The sequence below is a fragment of the Ovis aries genome, chromosome 14, assembly GCF_016772045.2.
Source record: "Ovis aries strain OAR_USU_Benz2616 breed Rambouillet chromosome 14, ARS-UI_Ramb_v3.0, whole genome shotgun sequence".
Taxonomy (NCBI): domain Eukaryota; kingdom Metazoa; phylum Chordata; class Mammalia; order Artiodactyla; family Bovidae; genus Ovis; species Ovis aries.
The window spans coordinates 10,231,479-10,255,636 of record NC_056067.1 but is presented as its reverse complement, the minus strand read 5'-3'; the positions used below and the strand labels follow the sequence as shown (position 1 = coordinate 10,255,636).

The 24,158-nt window shown below is 54.8% G+C and overlaps 1 protein-coding gene across 5 annotated transcripts in view; it reads left to right on the top strand.

The window, feature by feature from the left end:
* The window catches only part of MEAK7 (MTOR associated protein, eak-7 homolog), a 57,141-nt gene extending 33,612 nt beyond the window's left edge, over positions 1-23,529 (top strand). Inside the window, exons 1-8 of one of the 5 annotated variants that reach the window (XM_004014942.6) lie at positions 3,205-3,271; positions 10,205-10,380; positions 13,081-13,311; positions 13,665-13,809; positions 17,229-17,657; positions 20,107-20,225; positions 21,693-21,872; positions 22,361-23,529. In XM_004014942.6, the coding sequence (XP_004014991.2) occupies positions 10,228-10,380; positions 13,081-13,311; positions 13,665-13,809; positions 17,229-17,657; positions 20,107-20,225; positions 21,693-21,872; positions 22,361-22,474 (1,371 nt within the window). In that variant the 5' untranslated portion in view covers positions 3,205-3,271; positions 10,205-10,227 and the 3' untranslated portion in view covers positions 22,475-23,529. Of the gene's footprint in view, positions 1-3,204; positions 5,897-10,204; positions 10,381-11,848; positions 12,002-12,025; positions 12,226-13,080; positions 13,312-13,664; positions 13,810-17,228; positions 17,658-20,106; positions 20,226-21,692; positions 21,873-22,360 lie in introns of those variants that run through there. The other 4 variants (XM_042231514.2, XM_027977687.3, XM_060397876.1 and 1 more) reach the window with 4 other exon arrangements.
* Positions 23,530-24,158: the final 629 nt, after the last annotated feature.

Sequence of the window (24,158 nt, the reverse complement as noted above, 5' to 3'; positions counted from 1 at the left end):
TTCCACATATAAGTAACATCATATTTGACTGACTTAGTCTGGTGACCTCTAGGTCTGTTCCTGCGCTACAGATGGCATTATTTCATTCGTTTTTATGGCTGAGTAGTAGCCCATTTGTGTACACGTGCCGCGTCTTCTTATCCATTCCTCTGTTGATGGACACTTAGGTTATTTCTGTCTTAGCAGTAGTGTTAGTTGCTCGGTCATGTCTGACTCTTTGCGACCCCACGGACTGTAGCCTGCCAGTCTCCTCTGCCCGTGGGATTTTCCAGGCAAGAATACTGGAGTTGGGTGCCATTCTCTTCTCCAGAGGATCTTCCCAACCCAGGGGTTGGACCCGGGTCTCCTGCATTGCAGGAGAACTCTTGACCATTTGAGCTACAGGGAAGATCTTTTGAGCTACAGGGAAGACCTGTCCTCTATGTCTTGGCTATTGTAAACAGTACTGCTGTGAACATAGGGATGCATGTGTCTTCAAATGCTCTGTTTCTCCAGATATATGCCCAGGAGTGGCATTGCTGGATTGTATGGCAACTCTGTAGTTTTTCAGGGAGCCTCCATACTGTTCTCTAGCTCTGCGCTCTTTGTAAGCCTAAAAGTCTCTGTATCTTATAATAGCCCATCTGTTTTCCAACATAGCCTTTCATTGTCCCGGTCTTTCTCCCCCTTATCTTCCCAACCCTCTCCTCCACAACCACACTCCCCCCTCACGACTGTCCCCTTCCCTCAATTTAATCTTCCGCCTCCGCACTCATTCAGCGGGTGGAACTGAGTGATAACGGACCAGCGGCTGAGGGCGCGGAGTGTGATGCTCACTGTCCTGTCACCATGCCTGGCCTGCAGTAGGTGGTCAGTACTCTCTGGGCACCTTTGACCAGCAGGGCTCAGCCCCACAGGTCCATGAGCACCAAGGTCAGCCCTGCAGTCTGACAGGTCAGGCCTATTCGTCCAGGGCATTGGGAATCCTGGACAGCTGAAACTGACAAAGGCAAAGAAAGTTTTCATAGAATATTGTATAAAGGGGGAGTTTGGATGAAATTTTTTAAAAAAAGCAGTGTTTCAACAGGCTTAGGGCCAAACAGGGCCAGGTAGGAAGGGGCCAGCATCCGTTCTGGGCTGCAATGTGGACCCGGCTCCTGTTCCCATGGGAACCACGGAGTTAGGAGGGCTGTGGACCATCATGGTCAGAAACCACTTATCTGGATCTGCACTTCGGCTGGAAATCCAGGCTGCTCCTGTGTCAAAGTTAAAATTCTCCCGGGGCGGAAAGTTTCATTCTGAAAGGTTTCATTCTGAATGGTAGAATTGCAAACAGCAGAGTTTCTGCTCATCTATAATCTTAGAGTTCAGTTTCTTTTTGAGTAAAACAGTCACAACACAAGAAAGGGGGTTGTTATGATGCTTTACAGCGGCAGCTGCATTTCCTTGAGAAGTGCGGTTCCTTGTGAACTTGAGGACAGCGAAACCTAGCAGCTGGTTTTATCTGTGTCTGTTACCCTGCCTGATCCTGTGATGCCATCTCTGTCTTGGGGGCAGGATAAGGACTTCTGTGCTGATCGTTCTATTGGCTCTGGCTGGAGGAGGGAAAGATGCTATTATTGGGGTCTGGCCCAGACCAGGGGGCTCTGGGGACGCAGAGGGAAGTGGGTGGATGCAGGCCAAATCTTGGAGGTAAAACAGATTCAGGAAGTAATGGAACATGGGGAGAAAAGCAGCAGGAGGGGCCTGGGGTGGTTTCAGTTCTCTGACTCTGGGCTAGAAGGTGGTGGCCAGCCCTCAGGAGAGAGGAGTTTGGGTTTGGCTGGGCTGAGTTTGAGGTGCAGCCTTGTGGATGTATGGGGTCAGGGTGCAGACTAGACTATCAGTTGGACGTACAGGCTTGGGGGTCTGCAGCACAGACAGGTGGGAAGTGAAGTCACCAGGAAGGCAGTCAGTGGAAGGAAGTGACCTCACGGAGGATGTGTGGAGTATAAATTATCGGGTGGGGGTGGGGGAGGAGACAAGCCAGGGCTGGTGATCTAGATCCCTAGGAAGGAGAGTTTTTATAAGGCAGGAATGCTGACTGTGAACTCAGTGCAGTTCAGTCGCTCAGTCGTGTCCGACTCTTTGCGACCCCATGAACCGCAGCACTCCAGGCCTCCCTGTCCATCACCAACTCCCGGAGTTCACCCAGACTCAGGTCCATTGAGTTGGTGATGCCATCTCAGCCCTTCGCATCAGATGGCCAAAATATTGGAGCTTCAGCTTCAACATTAGTCCTTCCTATGAATACCCAGGGCTGATTTCCTTTAGGACGGACTGGTTGGATCTCCTTGAAGTCCAAGGGGCTCTCAAGAGTCTTCTCCAACACCACAGTTCAGAAGCATCAACTCTTCCATGCTCAGCTTTCTTTATAGTCCAACTCTCACATCCATACATGACTACTGGAAAAACTATAGCCTTGACTAGATGGAACTTTGTTGACAAAGTAATGTCTCTGCTTTTTAATTTGCTGTCTAGGTTGGTCATAACTTTCCTTCCAAGCAGTAAGCGTCTTTTAATTTCATGGCTGCAATCACCATTTGCAGTGCACTGTAGATTTAATGAAAGGGCCCCTGGGGCCTGGTTTCAGTGGTTTGGGCAATGAATGGAAGGTTAATAAATCTGGACAGCAGTCCTTAGACATTATGGAGTGAAGCTGGGGTGGAGGGCATGGGGGTGGGCTAGGGTGGGAGAAGCTGGACAAGGCCTGAGGGTCAAGGAGAGTTAATTTATCAGGACTGGACAGACTTAAGCACATGGAAATGCTCCTGGAAAGGACTGGTAGAGAACGCAGGCTGAAGTGAGGGTTCCCAGGACGCGGTAGGGTCTGGGTTGTCAGGGAGCAGAAATGGAGGGGACAGGGAAGCGGGAGCTTCGCTCCAAACCAGAAACCCCGCCCTCCCCACGTGCTCTTCCCTGGCTCCTCCCCTCAGCCCTAAGCCACTCTCTTCCCGAGTCTGCCTCCAGCTCTCTTCCCAGCTCCTCCCCCCGGCGCGGCACCTCGGGAGTCCCGCCTCCTTTCTTCCTGCATCTGGCCCCGCCCACGGCCCCGCCCTCGCCTCTTCTGTGCATACCCACTGGCTGGATTTTTATCACGCTCCACCCCCTAGACTTTCACTCCTGCGACTGGGAAAGAGAGCTGTCTGTCAGCGTAGTCGCCTGGCAACGGGGTTGGGCCGCTCCAGACGAAAATCTGGACTACAACCGGAAAGGCAGATCGGTGGACTCTGGGAGGAGGGCCAGGACCTGGGTGAGCCGAGCGGTGGACTTGAGGCTGGGGGTAGGGGAAGGTCACCGGCCTGGGGGCCCAGAGGGAGCAGCCTGACCAGCGAAGCGTTGGGGATGATGGCCTTCGTCCCGGGAGCAGTTAGTGCCGGGGTGGACCTGGGCCCTGACCCTTCCTGGCAGCCGGTGCTTCTGCCTTGGGGTGGAGTGGGGAGTGATAGGGGGACAGCTGCGAGGGAGGATATCCCCGCTAGGTCAGTTGGAGCACAGAATTACTCCTACTTTTCACGTCGTTGAGGTCAGAGGGTTCTAGGCCGATGCTTGCCGGAAGGTCCCCAGGGTGAAGGCCAGCTGTCAGGAGGGAGAGCGAGAAAGAGCTGTGTAGACGGGGGAAGAACTGCGGAGCATCTTCGGGAAGAGGCGAGGCAGGGGGTTGTGCTGGAGTGTGTGCTGAGTTGGACACAACCTACTCGCTTTGTCCCAGGAGAGTGACGCTGACGGCTAAATTCAGAGCAGCGGGGAGAGGAGGAGAAACTGCCCCCTGCAGATCAGTCACTGGGGCTCCCTGGACAGAGGGAGGCTAGCATGGGGCAGGAGCGGGACAGGTCACCTTCTGGCCAGCAGGGACTCTGTGCAGCCAGCAGCTGGCCCAGGCTCAAGCTGACCTCTCCCAGAAAGGCTGCTGGTTCTGGGATGTAAACAAAGCTTGATGCAGATGAGGTGGTTGGAGTCTTCCCAGAAAGGGTGTACTGAGGGCCAGGTGACTGCTCCCAGGACCATGCTCCCTTGGAGGAGGTGGGGAGTCCAGGGTGTCTCCTGAAGATGGGAACCTTCAGAAAGGCCCTGAAAAGAGTCGTCTGAGCCATCCTTGGATGCCAGCCAGTTTACTGTGGTCCATTCTGCAGGAAAAACAGCTCCTGGCTCCCTCCCCAGCACTGAGGGGTTTGCTTCTTCCAAGCTGGGCTGTTCCCCTTGTTGCAAGGCAGATGCGTAGATCTGGGTTCAAGGTCTCAGATCTTGTTGCTTTGAGCTCATGTGTCTCCTCTGGCCTCCAGAAAGCTGAGTTAAATGCCCTGTGTTACCTCATTTAATCCTCCCCCCTCCTCCTCATTATAGGACTGGAGGCACTTTCCCTGTTTTACTAGGGCTGGAAATGGCTTAGTTACTTGCCCACAGTCACACCAACCGATGTCAGAACTTGAGCTCAGATCTATACATCTTTGCATCCCCTGTCCAGAGAGGCAAGCGCTGTGGAGATCAGCACACTCCAGTGCCGACTGTCCTGCTCTGCCCCTCCGCTCCACCGGTTTTTCATCCCCAGCCTTCCTGACATTTGGGGCAGGGTACTCTCTGTTGTGGGGACTGTCCAGTGCATTGTAGGGTATTTAGTAGGACCGCTGGTTTCTAACCACTAGATGGCAGCAGTGGCTAGAACCACAGCCTCCCTGGCTGTGACAAGCAGACATCATTGCCAGCTGTCCCCTGGCAGAGGAAAACACCCCCAGTTGAGAACCACCGGGATTAGCAACCTTAAAGGAACATCTGAGTGTGTCCCCTTGACAGAGAACATGATCTGTGTAACCCTGCGGGAGACTCAGGCCAGCTCTGGGTGGTTTTATGCACAGCTTGCCGGGAAAGAAAAAGTCTGTTGCATGTACCAAGGTGCACCCAGGACTGTCCTATGAGAAAACCATTTCAGGGACTGAAAGTTCAGAAATGTGCTTTTGGGGAGAAGTAAGGACGCATCGAAGGCCTTCAGTTCCTCCCCAAAGTTAATTGAAGAGGTTTCAGGCCTGATTCAGGTGATGGCGTCCAGGCAGGATGAACTTGGGAACGCTGTACCACTGCCTTTACTTCATCCTGCCTTTTGGGGGCCTTTTTAGCAGGAGGCGGGGTGTCCTTAGAGCTGTCTTTTCTTTTCAAATTGCATTCACTTATTCAGTCGTTCAGCCAGTTTTTATGATTATTATCACTTTTATTTATGTAATTTTAGCTGTGCTGGGTCTTTGTTGCTGGGTGGGTTTTCTCTAGTTGCGGCCAGCGGGGGCTTTCTCTGGTTCTGGTGCTCGGGTTTCTCATATCAGCGGCTTCTCTCGTGGAGCGTGGGCTCTAGAGCATGCCGGCTTCAGGAGCTGTGGCTCCCTGGCTCTAGAGCTTGGGCTCAGTAGTTGAGGTGCACAGGCTTAGTTGCTCCGCGGCATGTGGGGTCTTCCCAGATCAGGGATCGAACTCGTGTCTCCTGCATTGGCAGGCAGATTCCTCACCACCGAGCCACCAGGGAAGCCTCCTAGAGCTGTCTTGAGATGCGTCCTCTCACCGGTGCCCTGCAGACACCCAGACTGGAGGGCCGAGGGGGGTGGCCCGAGAGGCTGCCCTTCTCCCAGCTCTTCTTGACTCCAGGCCTGTGGCTGTAGCTCCGGGCTGCCACACCCCTCTTCCTGGAAGGAAAGCCAGTGTTGCCGGCTGCCCTGCTTCTGGGCCTTTCCTGGCATGTCCTCCAGGCGCGGCCCTGAGCTCCCACGCCACGGGCTGCACGTCTCCTTACGTTTCTTACCCCCTTCCCCCCGCCCCGGTCCTCCCTGCAGGCGCCTCGCCCAGCCTCGGTCTTTTCCCACGGGTGTTCAGACAGCAGTGGAGGAGCCTGTTTCTGGTGGGTCCGAGGAGGGGGCTGGGTAGAGGCAGAGGAGCGCCAGTCTTGCTCTGTAGCTGCCTCAGGCGCCCTCCCCACACCAGACCTCGCCTGGACGACCCTGGATTTGCCCTGCACCTTTGTGCACTGTGTCTGCTTCCTGGGTGAGCCACCCCTGGGTGCTGGAGACCCAGTCAGAATGTGTCCTTGGGGACACGTTCTCGCCACCCCTTCCCCGCCAGTTCTCATCCCTTCCCCGCCAGTCTCCACAGCGTTTGCTGGACGGGATGCTCCTGCAGGCCCTGTCTGAGGCTTCTGTCTGCTTGCCCTCAGATGGGGCCTGGCCCAGGCGACGCCGTCCTCTGTGGAAGGACTTGGATGCCCGTGCCGGTGTCAGGAAAGCCAGCATCCTGGAGGCGGCGGGCCCCGTGACCTGGGGGAACAGCCCCTGGCTGCACTGGGTCCTCAGCCGTGGAAGGGGACGTCCGAGGAGAGGCATTTATGGGCCAGTGGCCTTCCAGCCCCAGCTGTCCCCCTTAAAGAGGCTGGTAGCCCCTGAGAGAGCGATTCCTTGGTCCTGAGAAGGAAGGCCCTCTCCCAGGATGTGGGGAATCTGAGGTGCGGCATTTAGAGGCATCACTGTTGATACCTCCAGGTGGTATCAGCTGGATCCCCTGTCCCATCAGCTCTCCCTGGGGACCCAGGCACCGTGGGCTGTGGGGTGCAGAGGTGAGGAGGGGCCGGTCACGGGTGGTGAACTGAGGGCACTGATCCAAGGGGCCCCTGAGTGCCTGGGGCCTTGGAGTGTGTCCCCTGGGGGCCGAATGCGGGGGACCCGGGCCAGGCCGGCCTCCTGGAGTTTGCACCCAGGATCTGATGAGGTGGTGGGGAACGGGCTGTCCACTTGAGAGGCGGGCGAGGAACGCCAGGCCTTGGATCAGCATGTCCGCGTGTCCACATGTGCCAGGCTAGCTTGGGTGCCGGCCGCCAGGTGGCCGTGGGGCAGAGTCTCCGTTATGATTTTCAGATTCTATGGGTAAGTGAGTCAGGCATGACCCTGGGGGTGGGTGGGAGGTGGAAGTGGGGTCCAAGCAGAGTGAGCAAGGAGGGGTCTGTGTCCCTTAGGGCAACAGTCAGTTCTCTGAAAGTCAGGAACGCTGGGTAGTCTTGGAACCTGAGGCTGAGGAGATGGTGAGGTGTGCAGAGGCAGACAGGAGGGCCCTCCGAGCCAGACAGGGGACCCAAGGGAACTGCTCACGGGGTCTGGCATCTGACGTTCCTAGTGGACCACACGCATCTGCCAGGTCGGCCTTGGGAGCCCACCGGGGTGGGCACAGCTGTCAGCTAGCCCGGAGGGTCCAGCTCTGAGGTGGAGCTGTGCTCACATCTCAAAAACCCCCCAGGTGTTCAGAAGGCAGTCATCTCTCCCAGCATAGGAGTCATGGGCCTTCTCTTGTCACAAACCTTCAGGTTTTCTAGAGGAAGTGAAAAGGCGTGATGACCTTTGGTATGAAGACCCTGAGAACAAACTGGAATTCCTAGGGTGCATTTTTATACACTTGCGTTTTCAAGATTTCAGCAGGATAACAAGATAGGGATGCAGGGAAGGTTGAGGGATAAGTTTTCGGTGATTTGATAAATTAACAGAGATCTTGAGAGAAATCTTGAATTTCCCTGCTTGGGGAGGGTATGAATCTGAAAATATTTTTGACTAAAGCTGTTGTGACTTACCAGTAATGTAAGCAAAGCGGAGGTAGCAATAAGCAGAAGCAAAACCCCAGGCAGATCAGGTCACCATGTGGGGTCCCAAAATAACCCACAGCCCCCTTCCCGGTCAGAACAGTGCAGATGGCTCATCTCAGCACGTCCTACGCGATCAGGTGGTTTATTGGGCTCTTAGAAGAGTTGACAAAGAGGACGGGTCTGCCTTGGCAAAGCCGCTTGGGCTGTGCCCCCGAGGGAGACCAGGCACCAGCTGGCGCCGCCCCCTGTATCTCAGAGATAAGGAAGCCTCTCGCAGACTGGAACCCGAGCCGGGGGCCGAAGGCTTTCCTTTTCGGCTCTTAAGCTGCTGAGAAAGCTGAGCAGTGGAAGCATTTAGGTCAAATGGCCTGTGAACAACAGCCGCAAACTGCATTGTGTAAGCCCCCGTTTCCAGCAGCCAAGTGTGTTGGAGCTCCTCCTAGGAGCCCTGTGCTGGAAACTCCCTCCCCTGCCCCACAATGGTGGGAGTAAAACATGGAAGAATGTTGGAGAGCATGTGGAGAAATGGGAACCCTCATGCTTTGCTGCTGGAAATATAAAATAGAAAACAGTTTGGTAATTCTTCAAAAAATAAACATCAGATTATACGACCCCACAATTCCATTCCTAGGTATATCCACCCCCCCTAATCTGAAAATAGGGACTCGAACAAGTACATGTACACATATGTTCACAGCACCCCCAAGATAGAAAATAGCTCAAATGTCCATCAACAGCTGAATGGATAAGCCAAACACAGTATCTTCATACACTGCAGTATCACTCACCCATCAAAAGGAATGAGTCCCATTCGTGCTACAATATGGATGCACCCTTAAAATGTTATACCGAGTGAAGAAGCCAAACCCCAAAGACCACGTGTTGGATGATTCATTTACACAAGGTGTCCAGAACAGGCAGCTCCACAGGGACAGTGTGTTAGTGGCTGCCAGGGCCTGGGGAGCCCGGAATGGGGTGTGATCACTAATGGGCGTGGAGTTTCTGTTCGGGTCACGGAAATGTTCTGGGTCTCGATGGAGGTGGTGGTCTCACCCCGCTGTGCGTGTACCAAATGCCACTGAACCACTCACTTTGAAATGGGTCATTTTGTGCTGTTGTGTGAGTCTCACTTCAGTAAGAAGAAAGGCCCCACGTGCACCCCACTTCCTCTTGAGGTCTGTGATCCATGCTCCACCTGGCTTGTGGACAGCCTGCCCCCTCCACGTGACCTGGGGGAAACTTACGGGCTGTTGCTTTGGTGGGGTGCCCCTCTCCCCAGCAGTTTGACCATGGTGGGTCCCACATGAAATCTAAAGACAGGAGTTAGGAAGTTGAGGTACTGTGCCCTCTGCATGGTTGCTTCATCTCGGATGTGCTGTTCTGTCTGAATCCGTGGATCGGATGGTGCTGGACCCCTTTCTGTAATGAGGTCTGGGACCCGATTGCAGCCCCTGGGCCACCTGCCTTTGGGTGCCAGCCTCTCTTAGTATCCCTCCCAGAGATGAGGCCTGGGCTGGGTTCTCACAGCTTTGGCCAGCGTGCACCATGATCCCATCCATACAAGGTTGGGCTGTGACTATTAACCTGGGGTGCAGAGAGTTTTGGTCACTTGCCCGAGGCTGCCCAGCCACCACGAGAAGCCAGGATCACAAAGGAAGAACGTGTCCCACGGCACTTCTGCTCTGTAGGTGATACTTGCAAGGTGTTGATTTTATTTAAATACATGTAATCATCCACCCTTATAGATTATTTTTTCAACTCAGGTTTTTAAAAAAATGAATATTTTGATTAAAATCCTGATTTTTCTACCTTTTAGTTACATTAGCTTAGAAACTATTTTGGAACAAAGAAATCCAGATGGTTAGCAGTTACGAGCAGGCTTTGAGAAGTCAGAGGAATCTGACTGAGTTTTCGCATTTTATTTATGTCAACTAATTTGTCCCCTGGAGAAGGAAGTGGCATCCCTCTCCAGTATTCTTGCCTGGAGACTCCCCATGGACAGAGGAGCCTGGTGAGCTACAGTCCACAGGGTCACAGAGTCGGACACGACTGAGCAACTAAAAAAAAATAATAATAATTTCTACCACATCGAAACACTACATAGGTCTGCATTTTTGCTGCGTTTTGCAAGTAAATCCATGTTGCTTACCTTGACCATATAATTATTGGCATTTTCTATGATTGACATATTTTGGGGCTTCCCTGGTGGTCCAGTGGTTAAGATGCCACACTTTCAGTGCAAGGGGCAAGGGTTCAATCCCTGGTGAGGGAACTAAGATCCCACATGGCATGGGGCAATAAAATAAGATAAAACAGCAAAATAGTTAAAATATATATGTGGTTTAGTCGTTAACTCATGTGTCCGACTCTTGTGACCCCATGGACTGTAGCCCACCAGGCTCCTTCTGTCTGTAGGATTCGCCGGGCAAGGATACTGGAGTGGGTTGCCATTTCCTTTTCCAGGGGATCTTTCCAACCTAGGGATCAAACCTGGGCCCCCGGAACTGCAGGCGGATTCTTTACCAGCTGAGCCACCTATACATATTTGATTTCTGTCTCTAACGGGTGTGAACTTCTCTCCTGCAGAGTCCTGCCAGCCGCAGGGACAGATGGGGAACAGCAAGAGTCACCCAGGACAGGAGCGCTCCTCACGGTTTCTCCCCACGGAGCAGGCTGAGGTCAACAGGCTGTTCGATGCTCTGTCGTTGGAGAAGCTTGGCTCCAGTGCCTCGCCCAGATCCTTCTCTCTGCAGGCATTGAAGGCAAGGGTAACATCTGGGAGTTCGTGTTTAGTTTGGAGCAGGAGTCAGGCTGCTGCTGACCCTCAGTTCCTGTAAGGCAGGTGTGGGAACACAGAGAGATGTGTTTTCTGTGAAGAAACAGATAGTACCGACTGTCAGCCTGCCGGGGTCCAGCCCTGGTGGATCCAGGGTAACTTGAAGCGGGGACGGCGTGGTGAGGAAAAACTTATTTATTTAGAAATATAAAGAGAGATTAGGAAGAAATAGTGTAGTAGGAAAATTTAGTGGAGAAGAGAGGCTGAATAACTTGGTTTACGCAGAAAGCTAATAAAGTTCCAAGACAAGGAACCTGCACCGTCTACGTTAGGCCACAGGCGCCCACTTGAATAGCGGAGGGTGCCCCACCTTAGGCTCCCTCTCTTGCGGGTCTTAGAAGCCAGGGCAAGTAAGGAGACACAGAGAGCCTCCACGTCCCAGAGGGGAATTTAGCCTCAAAAGGAGTAAGAAAAAAAGACACGGGGGAAACCAGTCTTTCCAGTGACAGACCCATCCTCTATTGTCCGGAAAGGCCTTTTGTACATTTGATTTTACATAGAGATCAATGGATAATACAAAATTATGCAGTGTCAGCAGCCCTGACCCTTTATCGAGACCAGGCTTTCTCTCTGCATACCTAGTTGTATACACAAGTCTTAGGTGATTTACATCATCTGGCCGGAAGGCCAATTAGCATTTTACAGCCCTTTTCTGATAAGGGTAATAGTGTTGTTCTTCCCAAAGTCTGGTGCCACTCTCAGAAAGCACTAAATAAAGTTACATTCTTACATAGCAAGGATGCAACAATTTATAACAGAGGAAGAGAAGTACAGTGATTTATAACAAAGAGAAAATTCATTAGCTCAAAAGTCTAGTATTGCTAACATAAAAAACTACTATATTCCTATTTCTGCATCCTGTTTACATTGATTAATATCTTCCCAGGTGCCTAAAAGATAAAGGATATGGAGGCCTGGTGGCAAACAGTAACTCAACAAACTCTTCCCCAAACTAATTCTTGGCTCTAAAAGGCTCTATATCTTTAAGATGTTTTAAGCTTTGTGCCTCTTACGGTTGGGGGCCGTAAACAATCCACAAGTTGTAAAAGTCCGGGCAGACCGGTCAGATAAGCTAGAAAGCCATCAGAGGGGTTTAAACCGAGACATTCTTTTTATATGCAGGAGACTGTTGGAGCTCTGAGTTAACTTTTTCCAGAGAAAGGTGGTAATGTCAGAAAACTATAGTATAGCAGACAGCAAACACACAGATTTTGGTTTCGGGGTAGATGCTCAGGCAGAGGACTCCTTGAGACTTGACTCGCCTTGCCCATCAGGCCTCTCCGCATGACCTTGTCGTGGGTGGGATCTCCCATGCTGGCTCCTGGCATCAGCCTTGTGGGCTCCGTGGTCAGTGTGGCAGCTGCTTCACTCTGCCTTCATCTCACACTGTTCAGGGACTTTTCCCACTTGCGGTTGACCAGAGGGGCTGACTGCTTCCCGTCTCTTGCACCACTGTCCCCTGATTTCTCCTTGCAATGGGCTGCCCAGGCTGTATTTGTGGGTCTGATAACCGCCAAGTCTCAAGTCCACCTTGGCCTTCAGGATTCGTAAGTGTTTGTTGTCCTAGGAATTTTGTTGTTCCCCACCCCCCAAAATAATGAAGTTTCAGGGTCAGGGTGCACCTGACAAGGAGTGAAGACTGCCCGCTTCCCCATCTTTTGGCCCCGTTCCGTGGGGCTCTTAACCACGTGCGTTTGGGTGCTCAGAGAGCAGCAACATCACAGACATCTTTGGCCCATCCGGTGACTTTACAGTCCTGTGTTAGCTTCAGGTGAGCAACAAAGTGAGTCAGTTATACAAATATGTGCACCCACTCCTTTTTAGAGTCTTTCCCCATATAAGTCGTTACAGAGGGTTGAGTAGAATTCCCTGTGCTGTACGGCAGCTCCTTGTTAGTTGCCTATTTTATATACGTGTGTGTGTGAGTCACTCAGTAGCCCACCAGGCTCCTCTGTCCACGGACTTCTCCAGGCAAGAATACTGAAGTGGGTAGCCATTCCCTTCTCCAGGGGATCTTCCCAACCCAGGGATAGAACGCAGGTCTCCTGCATTGCAGGCAGATTCTTTACTGTCTGAGCCACCAGGGAAGCCCTGTTTTATATATAGTAGAGTTTATATGTCAATCTCAACCTCCCAGGTTATCCCTCCCCCACTTTCCGATGCATATTGAGCACAAAGAACGTGGATGGATAGTTAATATATCTGGAGGTCCCTAATCTAGAGGAGACCAGTGTAGCACTACACAGACCGTATGTTCCATGTGGAAATAAATCCAGATATGCAAATGACAGCTGCCGGAACTAGAATGGAGAAGATGTTAGCAGAGTGAAAAGCAGCCAGTGGCCAGAGGCAGGAAGGACATGGCCAGTCTGGGGAGACTGGGAAGTCTGGAGGGCAGGATGGGGACAGACGACGGAAGAGTTTGATGGCCCAGATGAGCCACAGGCCGGGACACGTTCGGCGTGTGGGTCCTGGGGTGGTATGACACCCTCAGTGGGCAGAGATGGTGCACCAGGGGTCCGGGAAGGTTCTCTGCGGTGGGTCTTGGTCCCTTAGCTGTTTTCCCGTCATCCTACCGCGTCTGACTTGCACCCTGTCTGGGCTTTTCACCCGCTTGTCCCTGCAGGGCCATGTGGGGGATGCTCTTCCCCCTGAGATGGTCACCAGACTGTTCGAGGGCATGCGGAGGGTGGACGGCAGCGGGAAGGCAAAGGGGCCCAGCGAGCGCGTCTCCCAGGAACAGTTCACAGCGTCCATGTCCCACCTGTTGAAAGGAACTGCCGAGGAGAAGAGTCTCGTGATCCTGAACATGATTTCTGCCTCAGGAGGTCCCGTGAAAGCAAGAGATGTCCACAAGGTGAGAGGCCACCAGGCACTTCGCAGCCACCCCAGGCAGTGTTGGTGGCCTTTGGTGGGGGGCTCAGGATGGTGCAGCAGCTGATGGAGGCCTTGTGCAGAAGTGCCCCCTGGGGGGCCCTGGACCACATAACCGGATGAGGTCAGGACTCCCGGACAAAGAGGCATCAGCCAACTAGACCAGCCGAGGGCATTGTTGGAAAGCTGAATAACTACCCAAGTCACGTGGTTCTTCCCACCCTGGGGTCCGCCACGTTGGCCTTAGTGAGACAAGATGCCCTTCTCCATGTTGATCTGATGTAGGTCAGAGGTACGATGGTGGTGCAATTAACGGTAAAATTGTGATCTTCCAAGTTTACAGAGGACTTGGTTGGCTCTGTGGTACACGTGCTAAACTACAGACGGCAGCTGCGAGGCTGGAGTCAGAAGCCACCCCCAGGCTCCCCATCCAGGGTGCAGGTGCTGGCTGCCCAGCTGTGCTCCGAGATGAGGCTTCAAGGCAAGTGCCCCGCGCTAGTCCCCAGACCTTGGCGTTGGAGAGTGGTTCCACGCCATCTTGTATTAAAGTTTAAAGTCAGTAAGTGCGTCTTCCAAATTTGGAGGACCATTGAGATTATCTCTTCCTTGGCATACAGTTGTTCATAGTATTTCCTCATAATCCTGATTTGTGCCAGGTCCGTAGTGACGTCTCCACCTTCATTTCTGATGTTAGTCATCTGAGCCTTCTCTTTTTTTCTGGGTCAGTCTAGCTAAAGTTGTGTTCACTTCTTGTTATTTTCAAAGAGCCAGCTTTTGGTTTTGTGGACTTTCTCTGTTGTCTAACCTCTATTTTATTTATCTTCAAGTCTTTTATTTCCTTTCTTCTGCTTCCTTTAAATTTAGTTTGGTTTTTCCTTTTTTTTTTTTAATTGAAGTGTCATGGATTGTGTTGTGTTGATTTCTGCTGTACAGCAAAGTGACTCATTTAGACTTAAATATATTCTCTTCCATTATAATTTGTAACAGGATATTGAATATGGTTCCCTGTGCTCTACAGTGGGCATTGTTGTTTATCCCGTTCCATCTATAATAGTTTGCATCTGCTAGCCCCAACCTCGGGCTTCCCAGATGGCGCAGTAATGAAGAACCCGCCTGCCAGTGCAGGAGACACGAGAGACGCGGTGCGATCCCTGGGTCAGGAGGATCCCCTGGAGGAGGAAATGGCAACCTGCTCCAGTACTCTTGCCTGGGAAATCCCATGGACAGAGCAGCCTGGTGGGCTACAGTCCACGGGGTTGTAAAGAGTCGGGCATGACCAAGTGTGCACTCACGCACACACAGCCCCACCCTGTCCTCCCGTCTTCTCCCGCCGGCAGCAACACATCTGTTTGCTGTGAGGGAGAGTCTGCTTTTGCCTCACAGGCGTATTGGCTTGTGTCGTTGTTCAGATTCCACGTATAAGTAATCGCACACTTCGTCTTTCTCTTTCTGACCCCTTCACTGAGTGTGATCATGTCTGGGTCCATCCATGTTACTGCGAATGGCCTTGCTTTGCTCTCTTTTTATCGCTGAGCAATATTCGGTCTATGTAGGCCCCACGTCTTCTTTATCCACTCCTCTGCCACTGGGCACTCAGGTTGTCTCCACGTCTTGGCTGTTGTGCTGCTATGAACCTTGGGGTGCGTGGATCTTGGTGAATTGTAGTTTTGTCTGGGTGCGTGCCCAGGTGTGGGATTACTGGATTATGGGGTGGCTCTGTTTTTAGTTTTCTGAGGAACCTCCATACTATTCTCCATAGTGACTGTACCAGTTTACATTCTCACCAGCAGTGTAGGAGAGTTCCCTTTTCTCCAGACCCTGTCCAGCATTTATATTTTGGAGACTTTTTTGAGGATGGCCTGTAGATGTCTTCTTTTTTTACTTACTTGATTTTGGCTGCACTGGGTCTTCCTTGCAGAGTGCAGGCTTTCTCTAATTGTGAGTGGGGCTGCTCTCTCATGTGGCGTGTGGGCTTCTCATCGTGGTGGCGTCTCTGGTTGCAGGATGTGGGCTCCGGGCACACGCACCAGTAGCTGTGGCACGCGAGCTCGGTAGCTGTGGCATGCGGGCCCTGGAGCACGTGGCTCAGTGCTTGTGCTGCGTGGGCTTGGTTGCTCTGGGTCACGCAGGATCTTCCCAGACCAGGGATCCAACCCATGTCTCCTGCACTGGCAGGCGGACTCCTAACCGCTGGGCCGCTGGGGAAGTCGTGTACATGTGTTCTTGATGTCTTTGTGGGAAGAGGTGAGCTCCGTGTCCTGTTACTCTGGCATCTTGATTCCGATGTCTAGTTTGGTTTTCTTCGTCTGGTTTCTCAAGGTAGGAGGTTAGGTTATTGATTTGAGGTCGCTCTTCTTTTTCGAATCGGCGTTTATGGCGGTGCGTCTCCCTCTACGCGCTGCTTCAGCTGACGCACATCACTTTTCTATGCTGTGTTCTTGTTTTCGTCCAGCTCAGTGTTTTCTGGCTTCCCTCATGATTTCCTCCCTGGCCCATTGGTTGTTCAGAGGTATACTGTTTAATTTCTACATATTTGTGAATTTCCCAAATTGCCTTCTGAGTTGTAATTTTATTATGTGTGACTGAAGAACATACATTATGTGACTTCAGTTCTTCTCAGTTTGTCAAGGCATGCTTTATGGCCTAACATATGGTCTGTTCTGAAGACTATTCCAGACCTGCTGGAGAAGAACGTGTTCTGCTGTTGTTGGCGGAGAAACAGTATATATTTCAATCTACTTGGAATTTAAAATTGCCTTGAGGTGAATCTTGTAGCTTTGTTGACGTATAAAACAAAGTTGACTTATTTTATAAAAGTGTTACTGATTTATTATAAAGCTGGATTTCTAGACAGAGTTTGAAACATTAAGTGAGATAGCTGGGACTTGGAAAGAATAGTAAGACAATCTGCTGTGAATGTATGAGGCCGTCATGTTTGGATGGAGTCCCATTGGTCTGTCTTCTGGTGCCACTGCCGCGCCACCTCTGTTCTTAGTAGGTAAGAGATGGAAATCAGAGACATAGGTGTTGCTTAGAACCATGAAGCATAATTCGTAGTTAATGAAACCCGTTCTCCCCAGATAAATCGAGGGGTGCCCAGGACGTTACCAACCTCTACCCTCATGTGGGCCTTCCCTGGTGGCTCAGTAAAGAACTCGCCTGCCAGTGAAGGTGACCAGGGTTCGATCCCTGGGTCGGGAAGATCCCCTGGAGAAGGGAATGGCAACCCACTGCAGTATTCTTGCCTGAGAAATCCCATGGACAGAGGAGGCTGGTGGGGGCTACAGTCCGCGGGGTCACAAAGAGTCAGGCACGACTTGGTGACTGCCCCACCGCCAGCCTGATGTCGCTGGAGGGCACTGGGCGTCTGAGTCCTTCCCAGATGGCTTTGTTAAACTCGTGGCTTTGGTGCAGCCAGCCCTCTCAGGAAGGGGTGCTGGGGGGTTTTAGGGCCCCAGGGGGAGGGTGTAACTGTCTCCTGGGCCTCTGAAATGCAGCTGGGAATGCAGAGAAAAGATAAGAGCGTAGATGTTGAGTTGTTTAGATGAGCACCGTCCAACAGGGGTAGGATGTGAACTGCAAGCAAACCACATGTGAAATTTTAAATATTCTAGTAACCACATGAAAATAGCAAAAAGAAACAAGTGAGACTAATTTTAAGAAAATTTTCAAAATATACTTTAACCTTGGCAATGTTAAAAAAAAAACACGAGTTATTTTACACTTTTTTTTTTCCACACTAAGTCTTTGAAATGGGGTGTGCATTTGACACTCGCCACACATCTCGATGCGGATGAAACGCACGTGTGGCTCCCCTGTTGGACAGAGCAGGTTCAGGAAAGCAGACGGAAGGAGATGTCACTGCCCCCCACCCCCCAGCACTGTTTTCTCCTCCACTAGGTGGCGGGAAGCTTCTGGGCCCTCAGTGGCTGGACCGCGACTGTGACCGGGCCGTGCTTGAGGACTGGGTGTTCCGGGCCCACCACGTGGCCACGTTTCTGAGCCTGGTCATCCACCAGGGCTTCCTCCTCCTGCGCTCGTCCCTCGAGCTGGCCACCCTGGTCCCTGAGCGCCAGGTGGACCCTCAGCGGGAGTTTGCCAGCATCCTGGATGTCCTGTCCGTCATCTACATCAACTCGCACCTGCCCCAGGAGCGGCGGCTCCGCTGGCGCCTGCTCTTCGCGACTGAGCTCCACGGGAACAGCTTCGCCCAGCTCTGCGGGCGCATCGCACACGGAGGGCCCTGCCTGGTGCTGCTGGAGGACTGCGACGGGCACGTGTTCGGGGGCTTCGCCTCCTGCTCCTGGGAAGTCAAGCCTCAGTTTCAAGGTGAATAGCCCCACGTTGGTAGCGCAGGACTCCTGGCGATTTCTGGTCCCTCAGCCGCCACGTGGGGACCTCTGAGCCCGCCAGCCCGTGTGCTCTGTTTCTTCCATCTCCTCCCCCAAACATTTTTTTCTAGATGTGTTTGGGAGGATGGGGAAGCATGGTGTTTATGAGGTTTAACTTCACGCATTTCTGCATAGCCTCTGGCTGCTGGGTCAGGGAAGCCGGACAGGTGTCCTCACCCGCGGATTTCAGGCGAGGAAACAGCGGCTCAGCATCATTAAATGGTGCAGTGCTATCCAGCGGGGCTGTGTTAGAGCGTCAGTGCCCAGGGTTTGTTTTTTTTTACTGGGGAGCCGGCCCTACCAGCACCCTCTGCCGACACCCACCCACGCCCCAAACTTGTAGCAGGACGGCAGGAGCCCAGCTCTGGCTCCGCTGTTGGTACACACGGTTAGGGACAGAGAGCTGCTTGCCCACCTTGTCACAGCATCATGGGGAGGGGTCCCTGGGGGCGAAAAGCTGGGTCTCTGTGATTGGAGGCTCTGCTCGAGGACGTGGAAGAACAGCCCCGAGAGTCATTATTATCTGGACGAGACTTGCACTTCTTCCAGCTCCTCTCGTATTAACCCAACGCTCAGCTCCGCTGTGTCTCCAGCTTTCATTTACGAGAGCAGCATTCATTGCTCTGCTTGAAGAACTGGGAAAGAGCAGTTACCAGGTTTTCAGACGTGAGCTCTTTCTGCCAGGATTCCGGCAGGGGGCAGCCCAGCCTTGCAGATGCCTTTCACGTCCTGGGCATTTCTCATCTATTGGTCCCCCAGTCATCTCGAGTATTTGTGCCTTGAGGAGACGTGACACCCACAGGGTCACTTCGTTTCCGCTTTTGCCGGCCGAGGGGCAGCCAAAGGCCCGCAGTGCTGGGCAGAGTCCGGCTGTGCCCTGGGCGGGGTGCTTTACCCTCTCTGGGCCTGGGGTTCCCAGAACCATGGGGAGGGCAGCCTGTAAACCGTGGGGTGAAGGGGGTGGTGTGGTGGTGGGAGTCGGGTGAGGAGCCCCCCCGTGGGACTGACGCCTTTGTAGGTCATGTGACTCCTCGGTGCTTGCCGTGCGCCCTGGAGTGGAGGGTCGTCTTCCCCAGGTGGCCCTTCCCTCTGGGTGTGGATCCCAGGATGGACTAGCGTGGGGTCCATGCTCTGTGGCCCCGGCACCTCACCCAGCACTGGGAGCCGGGGAACCCTGGCTGAAAGGCAGCCTTGGGACCAGCAGGTGAAGTGATGGTCCCGGGGCTGCGGGTGGGACCAGGCTGTTACTTGAGGCGAGACCCGTCCTTCTGGGCACATGGACTCAAGCCTGAGTCTTTAGCCTGGAGGGCAGCCCTGTGTCTCCCGGTCCCGGTGGCCTCCCCAGGCTCACCTTCCTTCCCCCTCAACTCCAGTGCCCACAAACCTTGCTCTACAGCCAAGGGGTCCCACTGTTCCCTCAGGCCTGCCTCGTCCCCGCGGGGGTCCCTCCTCCACGGAGGGGCCCTCACCCGGCCGTCTCCATCTCAGGCCGTCCTTCCTGGTTTCAGAGGAGCTGAGTCCCAGTGGAGGCCCCCGGGGTCCATCTGGAGGGGAGGCCTGAGCATCGCGGGTCCTGACTCTGTGCCACCCAGGGCTGTCCTCCCTAAGGCCTCCTGGGGCTCCACGCCCGCCTTGTGTCCCCCCTCCGCATTCGGGCTCCCCGCCTGCTTCCTGGAGCTCCCTTCCCCAGAGCCGGAGCTGGGTCCTTTCTCAGGTGCCCTCACACTGTCACCGGGGTGGCGAAGGTCCCACGGCTGTGGGGCACGTCCCTGGTTCCCACCTAGCTGGGAGCTCCCCGGGGTGGGGGTGTGTGCCCTCCGTCACCGCCCCTCAGTAAGTGCATGGGGGTGGGGAAGGAGTCTGAGGTGGAGGGCTCCTCATTTCTGGAGCTCTGATTGCACCTCCGCTGAGCAGAGCATGCCTATGCCTGTGCCCAGGTGAAGGTGGAGGGTCACCTCTCCCTGGGTGCGGCCCCTGCCCAGCCAGCTGCATCTGCAGGCATCCTCTGTTCTCTGGATGGCATGCCTGAGGCCATACGGGCGCCCAGCTGGGGCCCGCATTAACCACCTGCCCTTTGTGCTCTTTCTGACTCTGGGAGGTGGGGCAGCATCCCCAGCAGGCAGACACCATGTTCCTTTCTGGCGGTCACCCTCGCCTCCCAGCCGCAGCTCATCCTACGGGCCCCGGGCAGCCGTGGGTCTGGGATCCGCCCGCTGGTCTGAGGGCTCTGCCCCTACGTGTGGGACCCCCCCCCAACCCCTGCACACCGAGGACCCCGAGAAGCTCCTCCAGCTCGGCCTTCTGAGCAGCCCTGTTTGCGTTTCCTGCTCCTCCCGTGCCCGGCTGCGGTGGGTGATCCGGCTCCTTTGCGCTCTGCTCCCTTTCAGGGGACGACAGGTGCTTCCTGCTCTCCATCTCCCCCAGCATGGCCGTGTACACCTGCACGGGCTACAACGACCACTACATGTACCTGAATCAAGGGCAGCAGACCATCCCCAACGGCCTGGTAAGGACGGGGGCGGGGGCGGGGGCGGGGCGCGGCCCTGCGGTGCCGTCCACCCCACGGTGCCAGCCCCGGCCCCGACGTGCCCTGGGGCACGCGCCCAGCTCGTCAGGCAGCGTGTGGTGTCCAGTCCATCCTGCCTGGATCTCGGGGTGCTCACGCCGGGGGCGACAGCCAGGACCGACCTTCTCCCTCGGAAAACAGGGCCTCTTTTGGGGCGTTTCTGGGCTTTGTGTGTGGATGACGGGCTCCGCCAGTTTCCAGGTCATCAAGTGGCTGGTCTGTGGCCTCTGTGGCTGGAGACACCGCCCTGGCACTCATGCCGGGGGCAGCGCTAGGCTCCCTGGACCCGTCAGGCTGGACTCGGCCACAGGAAGAAGTGGGCAGGAGTGAAGCCCGCAGGTGACGGTGGGGACAGGGCTGGGCGAGGAGCTGGGATGGGCACCCGCACAGATGCTTACTCCGGGTGCAAGAGGCGTTTCCCGGCAGCCCCAGTCTCCTCCTCTTCCCCGCTGCTTAACGAAAAGCATCTCTTGGGAAATTCCCAGTCCCGACTCTGCAGCGCCGAGGGGCGGGGAAGGTGGGTCAACCTCGGCGGTGTGGAGCGGGCCCCAAGCTCCTCCCCGGTTCTCTCTGGGGCTCCCTTGGGCCCCCCGACAGCCCGAGACGCCTTCTGAAAGTGCAGTTTGGTGTCGACAGGGGAGAGGGTCTTGGCCTCAGGGGGTCAGTAGTCGGCCAGCAGGGAGAGGCGGCCCCCGAGTGTGGCTGGTGTCCGCCCTGGTCCCTTGCTCAGCGTTAACTCCGGGCCCCAGGGCCCCGGGGTAGAGGCAACGGTGGAGGTGGCACCCGGAGAAGGGGACCAGAGAGGCTGAACAGCGGTCTGTTCCCACTGGCCTCTCGCCTAGAGCCAGGTAGCTTCCTCCTCTGCCCCCTGCATGCCTGCTCCAGCACAGGGGCCTGGGTCCTGGGGCCCGGGCACAGGTTTCCCGGCCTCGAGTGCTGGGTGGACCCCTCCCCTCATTTTACGGACTGCAGCGTCTGGGTCTGATCGGCTGCCTTCTTTTGTCCTCTGTTGTTGCTTGCATTTCCTTTTAAGATATTTTACTGGTTTGGCTGCGCTGGGTCTTCAGTTGTGGTGGGCGAACTGAGCTGTGGCGTGTGGGATCTAGCTCCCTGACCAGGGATGGAACCCGGCCCCCGCCCCGCATTGGGAGTGCAGTCTTAGCCTCTGGACCACCAGGGAGGACCTGACCTGTGTTTCCTGCCAGCGCAGCCCTGTGAGAAAGAGCCACTGGGTGGGACTCAGGACACCTGGATGAGCGTTCTAGGACCCGCAGTGGGACCCTTCAGTTGTACCAATCCATATCATTTCACAGTTGAAAAGAAGAAGAAAGCTGCATTCGCTTCTGCACGCCCTTGTGGCCTGAGGGCTGGGGTGGGCCTCGCGGTCTGATGTGCCTCCCTCTGCAGGGCATGGGCGGACAGCATGGTTACTTTGGGCTGTGGATCGACGTTGATTTCGGGAAAGGACACAGCAAGGCCAAGCCCACGTGCACCACGTACGGCAGCCCTCAGCTGTCGGCTCAGGAGGACTTCCAGTTCCAGAAGATGGAGGTGTGGGCGGTGGGAGACGCCCCGAAGGCAGAGCCGGTGAGTGTGGGGGCGTTCCTCCTCTCTCTCGGCTTGATCCCTTGCATACCTTTCACACCTCCACCTGGCGATGGGTTTTCCCAGACTTGTTTCCAGCAGCCGTCGCTGGCCAGAGGAATGCCTGTGGGTGCACAGCTGGGCGAGGAGTCCTGTTTGGGATCTGGGCGGGGGGGTCTCCTAAAAGAACCACCCCAGGGAGGTGGGGTCCCAGATGGACAGGGGCTCCTTTGCAAGCTGAGGAGGGTCTGGGGTCCCTTCTGAATCCAGGGTTCAACAATGAGTTGTTGGCCTCCTTGCACCGCGTCACCTCCCAGCGATGGCCTCCCAGGGTCGGGGGGACACAGTGGGGGCAGGGCCAGGGCCCCTGCCTCCTGCATTTCCCTTGTGGCATCAGTAGGGCCCCGAGTCTGCTCTGAGAAACGTGCCAGCAGCAGGACGTCACCGGCTGGTTTTGTCGCTGAACACACCCCTCCTTCCTTCTTCCCAAGGTCAGGAAAACCAGGAGCATTCTGGATATTGACCCTGAGGCCCGGGCCCTGCTGGAAGCCAGTGGGCGGGGCCGCCACAGCGAAGGGCTCCGGGAGGTTCCCGATGAGCAGTGATGACAGCCGGCGCAGGCCACCCTGGAGCCAGAGCTCAGCCTGCCGACCCTCCTGCGTCCCACGGAGGCCTGACTTTGATCCAGAGCGTGCGGGTCACATCCTGGTGGTCCCGGCAGTGCCCAGTCTGCACAGAGTACAGTTTCTCTGTTGCCATATGTCCATCGGCGGTGGTGTCTCCCCCGGAATCCCGAGCATACAGCTAGCAACCTGATCCTTAGACTTGGCTCATGCCCTAGGGATGAAATCCAAAGAGGATGCTGAGATGTTGAGACTGGCTGGAACTGCCATCTTTGGGGACTGGAGTTCTTGCAGTGGTGGTGGGGGTGGGGGGGTCTTTTCCACTCACTAGGGGTCACTGGGCCTCTGCTCAGGCCCCCCAGTTAAGAGCCTTGAGGTTCCATTTCTTCTTGTCAAGGGCAGAGGTGCTCAGCTGGGAATCCCTGTGCTTTGGGGAGTAACTTCCTCTGGTACGAAATTTCTATATTTCTAAAAAAAAAAATAAGCGTTAGCAGTGCACTAATGGGGGAAATAAGAGATTTTGAAGGTGACAGTGACCTGGGTCTTCAGTAGGGTTGGATGTCGGCCTTTCTCAGCTTTTTTAGGTGGGCCTGTGCTTGGAGCGCATGGGAAGCCAGGAGGTGAGCAGAGCAGCAGCGTGGCGGTCCTGTTTCTGATGTAAATGTGGGCACACTCAGGGCCGAGGGTCGTGCTGATACACGTGCCGCCTGTCCCAGGAGCTGGGGACAAGTGACTCAACAGGACCGGCCTGGGCTCCTGGCCTCCAGCATCGCTCCGTGCTGCCCCCCAGGGGATGGTGTGTACCGCGGCCTTGTGGACTTGCCGTAAACAGTGACCCTGCCATGCTAGCGGAGATGTGGGTGGGCTGGGCCCTGTCCAGTCCAGCCCCGTCCCTCGGGGGTGGCCCAGAGAACCTCCTGACACACTGAGAATCGAGCTCAGGGGTGTTGCAGGCTCAGCCCTAAGACACCTGCCTCTGTCTTCCCCTGCTCCACGCTGTCCTGCAGATCTGACAATAAATGCTGCCTTATTCTCGAGTCGGCCCCGGTTATAAGCCATAGTGAACCGAAGCTGTGTGCACTTGCAGGCTCTGCGCTTTCTACAGGAGGCTCATGAGACCTGCTGCTGAGCCCCGAGCGGAAGGCCTTGCAAGCGGGTCTTCACAAGGAAACGCACGCTCGCAACAGTGACACGCGTGCTGTGTCCTGATTGACTTTCCTTATAAAAGGGCCAGTTTTAACAGCTTCTCAGGTGCTCTGTGGCTTCCTGACTGATGGGAAGCAGACACAGGATGTTAGGATCCTCAGATATCCTTACCATAATCTGAAGAATTAGGCCCTGAGTCTTCAGTCTGTTACAGATTTTTAATAAAAATGCAGTGGAATAATACTCACAAATATTAAAAGGTCCATTCAGTACCGTTTACTGTCTGTGGCTGTCAGAGAGGCTGGAGGTGTCCGGGCCTGTTTTTCCCTACTTCGTGCCTCTTCTCACAAGAGTGCAGGTCATGCCCAGGGGCCTGATGGTTTCCCAGGATAGCTCAGCTATAGGATGGGAGCAGGTGCCCGGCCCAGGCGCTTGGTAACCCAGGGGACGTGCCCTTGTGAAGGGCACGTGGGGCAGCCATGGGACCCCATGAGCTGAGGGCCTGCGCACAGTGACCAGT